Below are 15,168 nucleotides of genomic sequence, written 5' to 3' on the forward strand. Positions count from 1 at the left end.
CAACATTGGATATGGGGAAATCTGAATCTAGTTTTATTCAACGTCTGTCACCCTAATAAGGAGGGTCACCCCAGTAGAACAGGAACTGATCTAGAAAATGAAGTGTATAAATTAGGTAATTTTACACCTAATCTTATGATTCTGAATGTCAAATCCGAAGTTGAAATAATTCTGCCCACTATGTCAGTATTTCCAGTTAAGGGTGAATTATGTGTAAGAAAAGTTGGTTCCATATATATGGGCCATAGCCAATGCGTTACTACAGTAGAATATAGTGATCGAGGTAAATCTTCATTTAGAGCTTCTCGCCATTCTTACTTTATATGTGGTCAGACGGCATATATGCGTCTGCCTCTAGATTGGGATGGTACCTGTTACATAGCATTCCTTTTGCCACCTGTTTTCCTAGCTCCTCCTGATTATTATCGAAATGTTCATTTAGTACACAATAGAAAGCGAAGAGATCTCCCAGTTGTCGATTATACTGAGACGGCATGGGACAAGTATGTAGATTTCAATAAAGGTATCTTTCCCTATATAGGTACAATATCAAATAGTAAGCTGATACGTAGACTAACCAAGACTCTTGAAGCTGTAGTAAACGAGACTATAGCCGCCCTAGGCAATCTGACAGAGGAACAATCAGCGATGAGAATTGTTGTTCTTCAGAATCGTCTTGTTCTTGACGTCATCCTGGCCGATAGGGGCGGAGCTTGCAGGGTCATCGGATCCAGCTGCTGCATATTCATACCAGAAAATTCGCCATCTGTATATAAAGCTATAACACGCCTTCATAAGATTGTGAGCCAGATACACGAGAATCCAGGCACTTGGACGTGGTCCGGGTGGTTTTGGAGTGTGATATCAGCCTGGGGATGGAGAGTTCTATCCTTCCTAGGAATTGGCCTTCTTATGCTCTTCAGTTGCTGTTTATGCCTGCAATGTGGACCAGCGATTTGTGGTCTGTGTGCCACATCGTGCATTCCATATCAAGGTTCTCGTTCAAAATGCCGGAAGAAGAAGGAAGAAGAAATGATGCTCCATGAGCAAATCGATGGAATAATGAAGATTGATATCTCTTGAAGGGCAAGTAGGGGACAAGGAGGGAATGTGGAAATGTGGATTTTCCTGATCGGTTATGTCCCCTATCTTGGACCCCAACGATTCTATATGCATGTTACAAGTACATGTATGTTCCCTCCAGTTCCAGTTTCCAAGACGCAAACATATGTGCGTCCACCATCAACATGTTCTCTGTCAGATCCGCCATCAATGGGCTGGATATTCGAGTATGAAGTATGAAAGGCCACCAACTTTATATGGCTAAGTTACTCTATTTTTACAGTTCAGGCAGAATAGGCCCGATTCTGTCCTCAAAGCCTTTCCCTGCTCTCTGTCTCTGACAGCTTCAGCTTGAGCTCGCATCTGTATCCATGAACTTTGTCCTACTCCCTGTGCAGCTAACGGTGCCTGCCTCGGCCAGTTTCGCCTGCCTGCCAAGAAGCTGTATTTCACCTTCGAATTATCTACTTTGCTTTTCAGCCGATGCATTCCTGTCTAGTGATTTAGGCAAACATTTCCTTTAGCTCCAAGCAAAGGACTCGGCCTTTCCATCCTCATGCAAGTAATTCATAGCCCTGTCACCATGGAATATTCCCATCCTCTCGCATTCAGTATAGACATTTAGACGCTTGTACACACACGCACAGTCAGTATAGAATAGATTTTGTCCGAGAGCCCTTCCCTTGTGGATAACACAGTTCTTTAAACATAGGATATTAGATATGATTTGGGATTAGGTTGACTTGACCCCCCAGACTTTTCGTCTCCACATGTAGAGCTAAATGTCAAGCCCCTTCACCCCCTAGTTGCACGTCAATTACACGTCATGCTGCTGCGCGCGCATCTATGTTAAGTATTATCTTATAGATCCACCTATGTGTGATAATCAGAGCCAATCATGTTTCTTCTTGCTCATTATTACGCCTAGTTTCGATTACGTATTTACTATGTCATTTCTCTTATCAATTGTTACACCCTCTACATTCGTTTCATTGTAATGTATGACCTATAAAAGTTACTTCTTGTCAATAAAGTATTGTACTTCACTTCCTGAACCCTCGTGGTGACGGAACCTGAAGGCCGCCACTCGAGTCGGCCATTTTGGAATAAAGCTCATTCAGAAAACCTCTTATACCACGGATTCTGCCTCTTATTATTCTGAGCTATTTTACTTTATTTTAGATTCCGTATGAAATTCAGTCTAGGTAAAAGAATATTTACCACAGATTCGGGATTGGTAATCCGGCTGGGGACAGGAGTTCGGGCCAACTGGCTTTTTACCTCACTGTTGATGCATTACACGAGGCCCTTGCATCGGCGTGTTAGGAATCCGAGCCCTGCGGTTCTGGGCACCCCTAGACTTTGAATCAGGTTGGCCTTACTGTACTGCAAGCTTTGCATAATGTTCCAGCTGTGTTCAAGTGTCACATGTGATGGCCTCATACATCACTTCCAAGCCTGGCCACTGCTTTGTTGAGAGCACAAGTTCGGCCTGTTTTGCTAGTAGGGCTTGACAAGCAAGAAACTACTGAACGCATGAGGCAAGACCGAACTTGAAGAGGCAGCTTGTTGTCTATAAGACTTCTGGTTAAAAACATTCTGCATATTTTTTGGCACGAAGTAACGAGAGGAGATGACGTGTCTCCTGTTGACACCGAGGTCAAGGTGATGAACAGAGGTCTACTGGCAATGCACAGCCTCAGGTAAATGTGAACTCTCCTCTTTGGCGTGAGGCAGATGGTGATGGTAGAAGATGGCGCGGTATTCAGGGGCCGAGCAGTGTAACTGACTCATGACACAGCTGCATCAATGTCTTAGATTTCAGACCTGGACGTCAGAAGACACGTCAGCTAGGTAGACTTTGACATCATGAAGGAGGGTTGTAAGCTGATGCTTGATGGAGGCAGGTTTGGAGACATTGAAGAAAGGTTACCCAAGGCCTCCTCTTTAATTTAGAAAGAGAAGTAGGACTATGTCCAATGACATTGATGATAGAAGTGGCACTGTGCTGTAAGAGGATATGCTGTGTCCTGAAGTCATGAGAAGTTGAAACATCGCCTGTCTGACATTAGTCCAATTGCGAAGTTCAAATATGACATTTAGTTAATTCAGATTTAGCGGGGTTATTTGGCATTCATGGGGTTTGTAATATTCTATGTACTTCTGTTAGTAAATATGCCTTGTTATCCACTAGCTGTGAGGTTTATTAGGTCGGGGAACAATTTGGTTTGTGACTCATGAATATTTACGTGTGCGATATACATCGTACTGGTAATGCATATATTGGTTTAGTGAGTTTCTGTGTAAGTTGACTTCTGTTGTTTGAGAGTTTCTGTTTATGGTAATGGTTGTGATGTTTTGAATGCCTGGTACTGCCAGACAGGCTGAGACGTTTAAATTACCCATCTGTAATTTGTTTTGGGAGTAAAGTGTGAATATTTAGTTGCAACTCCATAGAGACTCTAGTTAGTAGTTTGGAAAGAGGGCGTCATACCCATTTGCATGTTGCTGTGTAGGTATGTTCTGGCTATGTGTGTCCAAGTGTTGCAGATGTGGAGAAGAGTAGTATCCCGTCTTGAGAGATACAAGTGGAGTATAATTGTGTGTGTGGTGTGTTGGTGCGAACTGGAGAAAGAGCAGTACCGTGTTGTATGGGGGAGTGCCCCATGCTATGAAAATTTGAGGAAGGGTGGCACTCTGTTGCTGGAGGTTGTATGTGGGAGAGCTACCCATGGTATGCGAAGTTGGGCAAGTGGTGTACCCATTCATAAGAAGTTGCCTTGGGAAGTTCCCTGTAGTGTGCTAAGTTGGTGAAGAGTAGAATCCTGCAATGAGGTATGATGTGGGAGAAGAGAAGTAAAATGTCACAAGAGATTGCAAAGGAAAGTACTCCGTGGAGTAAAAATGTGAGCAGGTGTAATACAACGTGATGGTGTGGGTGATATCCGCTTGCTTCGCCTGGGTTATTATTCTGTATGAATGGAAGATTTGCCATGTGTGTTGCACAGGAGGTAGGTTATGTTTGCAGTTGTTTTGTAGTGCATTTTATTCAGTTTGCATATCATGGCGTCAGTTTCTGTTTTGTTTGAATAGTAGTGTTTAATTTTGCTCATAGGTGTTGTAGGCAAGGACGTCTTTACCTGCAGACGTGGTTTTGTGTTAATGATGGTATTGCTGGAGTGCGCCAGTGTTTGATCATTGTGGCAATAACATTTTAGCATGTTGCTAGTGGAGACTGTCATCATTGTGTTTGAAAGCCTTCTCAACTTGTTTTGGGTGCAGTTTCCAGAGGGTGTGGTACTTGGTGCAGATTAAGTGCTTTCTTCGTCCTGGCACTTGGTCATGTTGGTCTGGCTAACAAATGTGACTGGGTGTTGGAAGGCAGGGCTACAATTTTTTGCAGTAGTGTGTGGTGCAGTGTGTTCTCCTTGTGTGGATGTGTGTTGTTTGTGGAAGATGGAAAAGGTGTGAGAGTTTATTTTGCTGTGTTGTTGTAAGCTAGTTGTCTGGTGATGTTGTGTATGAGTATAGTTGTGTTGAGTATTGTCATGGGAAATTTGAGTTGAGGTGATGCATGGTTAAACTTTCCACTTTTGTTTTGTGCCTTGATTGTCTTGACTTAGGAAAGATGGGGAAACCCTTTGTGAAACAAAGCTGTAGGATTACGTGCTCTGGCTGTTGAGTGACTGGGCGGCCACGACTACATGTCCTGTGTGAATAATTGTTCTATTGTCTCATTGTGAGTGTGCAGACATGGGGTGGTAGGGCCTCCTGTCAGAGGAAGTCATAGGACTAGCACGCCGCTGACCATTGTCCGATAGAAGCCACAATTTAGTAGTTGTCTTGTGCATTTGACATGAAGTGTGAGGAGCTTCACGTCTTGACCCATCACAGAGTTTCTGTGAGTTCTATTTGTTTTATCTGTGTGTGTGTGTGGGTGTTGGAATGTTTACCAGGCTTTTCTTAGGTGAATGTGTGAGTAACACATGTTGGAGATTGAGTAATTGTAAATGATTATCCCTGTAATTTATATGCAACAGTAATGGATATTCTTTTTGTAATTGTTTGTAAGAAAGGGAGTTGTGTAGTAAATAGTGTGCCCACATTCCCTGTTTGTCTGAGATGGTGCCTGGAATTCTGTAAGTAAGCGATATAATAAATAGATTGTTGGTGTGTGGTGTGAGGTGGCAGCTAGGAGATAGTGAGAGTTAAAGGAGAATGGACACCTGACAGGCTGCACCGCCTAGTGCTGTAACCTTCGAGTCTAAACATGAAATAAAGAACTTGCTTCCTAACTGAATGGCACTAGATTCCTGAATGAAGATTCTGCCCTCCAACTACAACACCATGATATAGATATTCTTCTACGGAGCAGCTCCAAAAGTTCAGGTCTGATCTCAGCACTCTGCCAGACCTTTTCAGTCCCCCAAGTGTGATAGACCCTGCCATGCCCACAAGAGCACAGAGATCTCAGCTTGCATCCAACTCTCAGTGATTGTTTAAGGGGGCCGTATCATAGCCCTGCCGCCCCGTGTGCAACCTTCCACAGTGCCCTATTTAATGGAGCATCAGGACCAGGTCAACATACCTGTCCAGTCCATGTGGATGCATATTCCCCAGACTGGCAGGCCACAGTCCAGGCACCAGCATAATAGCAAACTTCTCGCTCTGTATTTTTCCTCTGAACGGGCCTGGACCGACTCAGCATCTACTTTTAGACATTCCCCAATTACCACTGCTGATGGGCTCATGTGCCACCAGGCACAGTGACTAGAAGGGAACTCATCCCAACCAGAGAGATTGAGCTGTGTTGTGTTGAACGGCGGAAAAAATCTTCAAGCGGAAATGGTCTTCAAAAGCACTGGACGTTGAAGAAAGAAGATTTATTCAGGAAGATAACCTGGCATCTGACCACCTCGACGATCCAGCAGCAACTCAAAGATCGAGTGCCGTCAGCCTCACATTCTAAAGAACCCAGAAGCTTGAACGCGCCATCACAAGGTAAGGTAGTTAACATAGGAGAACAACCAGGGAAGGACAATAAGGTAAGTAACATCAGAACTTGCTGCAGCAGTGGCAGAGAGGCTAGCAAATGGCAGTAAATGATGAAGGCTTATTAACGTTTACATTTTCACGATATGGCAGATATAATGGCAGGCCAGTACTGCAGTAATGATAGATTAAGTAAACGACCCAAGTAGCCAAATATGTGCGTGACCGTCTGAAAGTCTGGCAGACTCCATCACCGGAGATGGAATATACTTCAGTGGTTATACCTGTGAGGTCGATGATTACTTACATAAGGGTGGGTCTCTAGTTGTTACGTTAATGATGCCTCTGGCTTCAGATATTGGATGCCTTCATACTTATTTAGGGGTCTCTAGTTTTTTGTACTTTTTTGTGCCTCTAGTGTGTAAAATCAGGAGGACATGAAGTTAAACAAACTGTCTCTGCTTACTCTAGATGCTCTTTAGCAGGGGTCTCCAACCTTTTTTGCTGAAAGAGCTACTTCTGATCAGTTAAAATCATTGTGAACTAATGAAGGCTAAGCAACCTGCGCTTTGTTACAAGACAACCCCACAGCCAGCTTCATTGATGTTAAGCCTAATGTCCAAAGAGCCAGATACTATGGTCTGAGCAAAATACTTAGACTAGAGCCACTAAGACAGGGCTGCCATGTGTGTCACTGAGAGCGTGGGCAGTGGGGATGGATGAACATATGTGCGTATGAACGGGATATATGTGTATGGGTGACTGAGAAGCTGTGCCATATGTACTTGTTCCACAGAACATACTATCCACCATATGTGTCACCATTACATGTATAATACAAACATACAACCATTTTCTTTAAATGGGAGAAATATAAAGTGCAGAGAATGTTTTGCAAAAATGTTCATAATATGGAACTTTTTTCTGCACTTTCATTTCTCCCTCTTAATATAATGGCTGTATTTTTCAGCTATAAATATAACACGGTGTCCACCAGCCTCTAAAATGCCTACTGTGTGCAAAAGTGACACTTTGAAATACCAACTGTCATATTTACAAACATCTGACATCCTGCTCCTAATGACTCGTAGCCATGTTTAAAACAGACAAATGCAGCCTTTTGTTCCAATAAGAGGAATTTAAAGTGATGAAACTTGCTTCATAAAACACTGAGATGTGATTGGTTTAATTGAAAGTGTAGAAAAACATTAAGACTTAATGTTTCATAGTAATATTTTTCCTCACTTTACATTTCTCCTATTTAAAAATAACTGTATTTTTCAATTATAAATATGGCACAGTGGCTACTGGTTACTCGGAGCAAGAAGCCTGCTGTTTGTAAATGCCGCACTTTGTAATGGGATAAAAAATAAATGTAGAGTTAACCTAATTGTTAAGTTAATGATGCCTCTGGCTTCAGATATTGGATGTCTTCATACGTATTTGGGGGGTCTCTAGTTTTTTGTACTTTTTGTGCCTCTAGTGTGTAAAATCAGGAGGACATGTAGTTAAACAAACTGTCTCTGCTTATTCTAGATGCTCTTTAGCAGGGGTCTCCAACCTTTTTTTTCTGAAAGAGCTACTTCTGATCAGTTAAAATCATCATGAACTAATGAAGGCTAAGGAACTTGCGCTTTGTTACAAGGCAACCCCGACACACAGCTTCATTGATGTTAAGCCTAATGTCCAAAGAGCCAGATACTATGGTCTGAGCAAAATACTTAGACTAGAGCCACTGAGACAGGGCTGCCATGTGTGTCAGTGAGAGCGTGGTCAGTGGAAATGGATGAAAATATGTGCGTATGAACCGGATATATGTGTATGGGTGACTGAGAAGCTGTGCCATATGTACTTGTTCCACAGGACATCATTTCCACCATATGTGTCACCATTACATGTATTATACAAACATACAACCATTTTCTTTAAATGGGAGAAATATAAAGTGCAGAGAATGTTCTGCAAAAATGTTCATAATAGGAATTTTTTTCTGCACTTTCATTTCTCCCTCTTAATATAATGGCTGTATTTTTCAGCTATAAATATAACACGGTGTCCACCAGCCTCTAAAATGCCTACTGTGTGCAAAAGTGACACTTTGAAATACCAACTGTCATATTTACAAACATCTGACATCCTGCTCCTAATGACTCGTAGCCATGTTTAAAACAGACAAATGCAGCCTTTTGTTCCAATAAGAGGAATTTAAAGTGATGAAACTTGCTTCATAAAACATTGAGATGTGATTTGTTTAATTGAAAGTGTAGAAAAACATTAAGACTTAATGTTTCATAGTAATATTTTTCCTCACTTTACATTTCTCCTATTTAAAAATAACTGTATTTTTCAATTGTAAATATGGCACAGTGACTACTGGTTACTCGGAGCAAGACGCCTGCTGTTTGTAAATGCCACACTTTGAAATGGGATAAAAAATAAATGTAGAGTTAACCTAATTGTTAACGTAACTTTTCATTTTATTTTCCCTCCATTTAAAAACATTCAGAAACATATTTTTGTTCTCACAGTCCAATATTGAGTTGACAAGGACTTTTATTACAGCCTTAAATACCTCAGTGCTTCAAATTTTCACCTCTGCACCCCAGCCTGCTTCATAACTCTGACTGAGCACTGCTCATTATCAGGCCCTGTGATCTGCAGCCTGATGATAATAATGTAAAATAAACACAGCCTTTCATTAAATTTAAAATGAAACTGTGACCCTGTGATTATTTAAAAATGAACTCGAGGATCTGAGCTACTCTGAAGGTGTCAAGAGCTACTGGTTGGTTGAATACACCAGCTTTATAGTTACTTTCACAGAATTCCTTTTTATTACAACAGAGTGTATCTACAAGAAGAACAGTGGCTCCTATTTGGAATACTTCTGGTTTATTATACCAGAACCTGTAAGTTATTTAAGGAGCATCTATTTTCTTACTTTAGTAGACACACAGCAATTCAATAGACAATTGTTTGACGGTGAATGCCGAGTGATCAGATGCGCTTCAAACCAAGTTGGCTATGTGTAAAACAGAACAGCTCTTACTTTGGTCAATCACGAGGCATGGTTACACTTCCGCACTGTATCACTGCAGCCAGCAACACACAAAACCTAAAACATGGTGAAATACCCACTGTTTCACTCCACTGAATAGACAGTCCCCGCTGCTCCAGTTCGGCCAGTAGCTCTCCCTTCTCCTGCTCCTCCACCTCAACGGAAGGCAGTTGCCCATGGCCTTTTGAGTGTCTTCTGCCCTGTGACTTGATTTACCCTGAAGGGTGAAGAGAAATACACTGGGCCCGAGCTGAGACCATGAGGTTTCTTCTCTGAGAGTTGTGGACTATCTCAGAACATGGGACGTTTGTGATGTCACAGAGGGGCCGCTGACATGTCTCTCTGCAGATGGCCAAGCAAGAGTCGTAATGAGCTCACCGTAACGCTTCCACTTATTATAGAAATATGGTGACTGGAAGATATTTTTCTGACAGCAAATTCTGGTAGTAGACTCAACGTGTTCTAGTTTCACCAGAGCCGTCTAAGAAATAGCTGGAGCTCTGACCTAGCTCTTAGAATGTGCCGCCAGTGTGCACCATGTTGAGAGATATAGAACTGTAGAATCCTGCCCGCATTATTGAATGAACGCACTTTAGTTCCTTGTTGGAACTCATCTATAATCATAAACAGATGCTATACAAACAAGCATTTGCAATGCAATAGGTCTCGCATTTTTTAGAGTCAGAGCTATTGGAATTGTAATTGAAATGTTTTTTACTTATGTGAGAGAGCACGCAAAAATGATAGAAAGGGAGAGAGAGATGGTATATAGAGATAGTTATTTGCACATATAAGTGAGAGGTAGAGTGAAGATACAGAATGAGATAGAGAGTGAAAAAGAGTTAGTGAAAAGTAGAGTTAGAGAGAGACAGAGACAGAAGGAGAGAGACAGAGAGAGAGAGTGTGTTTAAAAGGTAAGTTGTAAAAGTTGGAGAGCAAATTGTGTGGTAGAGTGAAGAGAGAAATACATTCTGTGATTCTGGGCAAATCACTTAATCTCCCCGTGCCTACTAAAACGTTCACCCGCATCTCAATATGCCTTGTTATGGAGTCCCTAAGTTCATTAATTGGAAAAGGAGTTGAAGAAACTGGAACAGATACAGGTATTGGAGGAGCACATTTGTCCTAATTATGTTAATGTGACCCAACCAGGAACTGAAGGATCTTTGGTGTCTTGCTATATCCACTAGGATGCTGCCTACCATCCCTCCACTGAACTTTAAGGATATCTTCAACCCCTCGGCTAGAATGAAACCACAAGGTAAGCGTTTTGTGACATCCTAAGTATTCTAGTAAAAACAAAATCATTGCACCCTGTGCTAAGAGGAACCCAAGAATGATGCGGTCAGTTGTAGAATCAGGGTAGACTGGTGAAAACATGATGCTACTGTCAATGAATCCTGAACACTGATAAATCATGTGCAGTCAAAGACAATTCCTAATGTTAATGTAAACCAGGTTGGGTGAAAGCCAGTGTGACGAGGGCTGTCATTTGAAACTAATTGGTTGAGATCCTATAAGTCTTGTTCATGTACGGTTTTTCTCAGACACGAAAAACTAGCCTTGCCACTGGTTGCTGATGATCCTAAAAAGGTAATTAATTCTGTTCTCACAGAGAGCGAAGTTACAACGTTTAATCGATACACAGTGTGGGCATATGATTGCACAATTAGGTGTCTGCTTGAACAGTCTACATTGTAAACACTCTTCTGTATATACCAGAAAGCCTCATCTGACCACAAGGGAAAATATCTAAAACATTCTATTTCGTGGCAGTACCCATAAAAATTCTATTTGGCTGTGGATGGCATCTTAGAATTTTAATTCTTTTGAAGTTAACACCATTTGCAGCATATTATAAATTGAGGGTGAGGAGGGGAACGAACATGAACTTCTAGCCGCCAAAGATAAGGCATGCATTTGGATGTTCTCCTTAGAGATGGTGTGTTCTAAAGTATAACCTGAGAGCCTCTTCAGAAGATAGGAATTATCTTGTTCCTCTTCTGCCATATGTGGAGGAGACTCGTGTAAAATTAGGGACTGTGTAAGGTACAATTATCTCCTTAGAAACATCTGCATGGACAGTGCACCAAGCACATCTCCACCTTACCTATGACTTATACAATCTCTGTGCTTTTTACAGACACAGGTTCCACATCCCAACTCTATCATGGTAACTTTCCCTGTAAACACAACCACCTCTGTGTCATCCAAGAAGTTTGGGCCTACAATCCTTCCTCTCCTTCTCAAAGCCTCAACAGAACCATGAAAACATATACCCTCAATAGCAGTATCTTACAACTTTCAACTGTAGCGGACTTCAAATTCTACTGATTTCACTACCTTTTTGTTTCCAACCTTTGTTTTACCAAAATCTTCTAGAATGCCAGATGAGGTAATTTGACGTGTGTTGCTATGACATATGTGTGGCCTCCTATTTAACTAAAGCAATGCAGTGGCGTTAAAATAGGACCCTGCAGCCTCTGCGGTGTGGGGGTACGAGCTCCAGGGGGCCCCCTTAGCACAGTACCCTGGCCTCAGAGCTCCTGACTGACTCCAGAGGGGGGAACCTCTGCTTGTACTTTTCAGGGGGCCCCCTCAAGTTTTGTTACACCACAGAAGCAATGCGTACAAAACCAAATAATCGTTATTTCCATTAGTCCTGTAATTCTCATAAGTCATTACCACCCACCCATCCTTCCCATGACTTCCGGCCTTTGTTTGCTCTAGTTTTGGTCAGACAGGCGTATGCTGGATAGGCTAAGTCCTTTATGGTACCCATAATGGGGTGCCAGAGGGTTTGAGTGGCAGCATTTCCTGTAGTTCAGATGGATTATCTCAAAGTAATAATTGATACAAAGACTCTAGCACTAAGAGTAATGATGAGTACCTGTAAGAGATATGGGATACTATTTACTATTTACCGCAAGAACATTACAGTGCTCAATTTCAAATAGAAAAATTAAAAATCCAGGTGTTTTGAAGAATCCATGGAGTTTGCATAGAGTTACCAAGGCATATCTGTATTTGCAGCAGAAGATACAAGGGCTGTACGATTTCTATTTATACATGAGTTTGATTCAGTTTTAAAGAAGAATGCCATTCAAGAATCCTGCACGCGAGGAAGTGGTGCAGAGTACATCTAGTGCCCAACACAAAACAAGAGTAAATTTATGTGGAAGGGAAAGACAAAGGTGATATCAAATGCCTGTCCATTGAATCGTTGGACCCTTTGTTGGAACTTCAAAAAAGAGAACACGTTTATTTATTTATTTAATGAAAAGCTGATGCTTAGCTCAGTCACTGAGACTAGAGGGTGAGGCTGTATGATTCCCCAACAATTACCGCAAAGTAATCATCTAAAAAGCTGATGGTACGCCAAAAAGAGGGAGGGGATTCATAGTCGGCGGGGGAGAACAGGATACTGCCGGAGTTATGGGAGCTAGTGGGAAGAAGGCTGAAAAGTACATACCATTGTCGGTAACATTATTACAATCATAAGTCACACTGTAGGAAAGTACATGACTCAAAATAGTACTTACTGCAGTGCAGAGCCATTCAATACCATTAGAATCCACATTTCTAAAGCACAAGCTTATCACCCCTACGGGTCTCAAGGCGCTGGGAGCCGTCGGGGCAATAAAGAGAGCTATTGCCCAGAGTCACGTGAGGCTGAGCTGAGCTGCCGCCGGTGCAGGAGTCAGTCTCTCTGTCCGCTGCGCCACACCTCTCCCAGCCAGTATCTTACTAATGGGTCAAAGTGCAGAAGGAATAAAGTGAACACCTAACAGGTGTGATGGACTGGAAGGTCCTTAAAGCTCTTAGTAAAGAATGTGCCAGCTCAGTCGCCGCTCTTGTGCTCCATCCAACAGGTTGTATCACTGAGAAATCAAATAATTGCCCATCTCTAGATGCATTTTCTAAGGGAAGAATACCTGAAGCAAAGTGTCTCGTGTCAGAAGTAATAATCTAATTCAATAAAACCCAACACTGGTGTTTTTAGAACCCATATGGTGCGCTTTATGCCTAATCCGGCATTTGGGAGAAACACACCTGGATGTTTGTGCTTACCCAGAGACGTTTTAAGGCATGGGCAAAGTGGGCTCTGGCCCAGGGCCCCAGCCTGTTAACCCGTTCCGTGCTCATGACGGAACCACTCCGTCATGAGCCACGGGCGCCGTGTGCTCATGACGGAGTGGTTCCGTCATGCTGCGGCCGTTGGCGGCCGCTCCGCCCACGAGGCGCTAATTCCCCGCCTGTGCGAGCAATTAACGCCGTGGGCGGTGTCATGACGGAACCACTCCGTCATGAGGACAGCTCGCCCGTGACTCATGACGGAGTGGTTCCGTCATGAGCACGGCGCTGCCGCTGTGCCCCCAAACCCCCCCCAGCGCCGCGGCGGAATTCCTGCCGCGGCGAAGGGGTTAAAGCCAGCTCTATTCTACAGAGTCTTTCCATAATGACCATGACTATTTCTTAAATATGTTGTTTTAAATACTGTTTTCCTTTCATTTCAATGTGGGTGATGTGTGAGAGTCCAGTATAGACATTTTGCAGAGAAAGTTTATGTTTGTTTCATGCAACTTCCATAAAAAAAATTCTTTTAGATCAAAATAGGACCTCCCATATGAGAAATGGGATGGTGTCAGAGAGATTATTTGCAATAATGTTAGTGAGATGTTGCTGTGTGACGATATTGAAAACACGTATCACTATCCCTGAAAATGACATGTAAACACATTTAGAATTTGGGGGAGTGTGTGTCAGGGACCTGGCCAAAGCAGGCATGAAAGAGCTGAAACTGGATCATAAATTCAAAGCTGTACCGAACAGGGGCCCCCAAAATATGGTTGGCCCCGGGCACCCAAAATCCTTAAGATGTCCCTGTGCTTATCGCACTAAAATCTACATGTTCCAGTAAATGCTGTGCATTTCCCCCAGATACATTCCGACAGGTTTGACCTTCTAAAATTAAATGTAGGATGCAACCTTTATTGCACCCCGTATTTACGGGGTGAGATAAACATATCCCACGTGATAATTGCAATCCCAGCGCAAGGAGCACAAAAACGGACATATCCTAAAAATATACGGACCCTGATCTTGTACTTCTGTCCTGCTCTCTACTTCAGCTCCCATTAAAAGCCGAACGACTGTCCAATACCCAGATGACCACTGTGGGGCCGACTGCTCCTGCACCTCCCCCCACCCCCTTCTCCATCACACCAAAGGTATAGAAGCATTATATCAATAATGCTGATCAAAAGATAAACAAGTGAAAATCACTTATCTGAGGGTAGAAGAGGCAAGAAATAATATGAGAATCTTTTTGCCGTACTTTCTTCTGTGCTATTGGCAAGGTTTTAATACGTTAATAACTCCCTTACTGTACAATGCCCTTTTGGGTGCATGTGTGAGGTTTGATTAGTCATAAGATACACTTTAGAAGGGTCGGGAATAGGTAACACACACCTGTGCCTCGTGTACAGTTGACCGATCATAGGTCAGATTGCTGACAAGAGAGCTCACATCATGTCTGACAGGGACACCTTTATCCCACCTTGGCTCTTTCCCTGGTAGAATGTTGCATTCTGGGACCTCTGGTTTCTCTGATTGCATTGATGGCGAGGGCTAAAGTTGAAAAGAGCCAGTGACAAAAAACCCAGGACTGTGTAAAGTGTCACTGATAATGACTACTTCTGGCTGAAGAGCATTGCACCTTGTGACCCAGCGGCGAAAGGTTAAGTAAACAGACCACATTATCAGCTCACGCTTCTAACTGAAACGGAGAAGAGAAGTGGGTATGAGCAGAATATCGAAAGAGTCCAAGCTAGGGAGTTGAACCGAACAACATAACGGCTCAAGAGTGACAGTTCAAAAACTGTTCATTGAGAGGGCACGCCAGAATGCACATCACAGGTAGAGACTGCTAAGCATTCACACGATCAAGAAACTATGGTAGAGAGAGTGTGCAGACTGGGTAAGAGTGAAACATACCAGTGGCGGCATGGGGAAAGCGCACAGATTAGTAACAGAGCGGCCACACTGCGGCAGTA

The 15,168-nt window shown here is 42.7% G+C and overlaps 1 protein-coding gene across 1 annotated transcript in view; it reads right to left on the reverse strand.

The window, feature by feature from the left end:
• LOC146859260 (uncharacterized) overlaps positions 1 to 9,290 on the reverse strand; it is a 122,255-nt gene extending 112,965 nt beyond the window's left edge. Inside the window, exon 1 of the mRNA XM_085646966.1 lies at positions 9,193 to 9,290. Within this exon, the coding sequence (XP_085503092.1) occupies positions 9,193 to 9,290 (98 nt within the window). The remainder of the gene's footprint in view (positions 1 to 9,192) is intronic.
• Positions 9,291 to 15,168: the final 5,878 nt, after the last annotated feature.

The sequence above is a fragment of the Triturus cristatus genome, chromosome 3_2 (assembly GCF_964204655.1).
Source record: "Triturus cristatus chromosome 3_2, aTriCri1.1, whole genome shotgun sequence".
In the NCBI taxonomy this organism is placed as follows: Eukaryota; Metazoa; Chordata; class Amphibia; order Caudata; family Salamandridae; genus Triturus; species Triturus cristatus.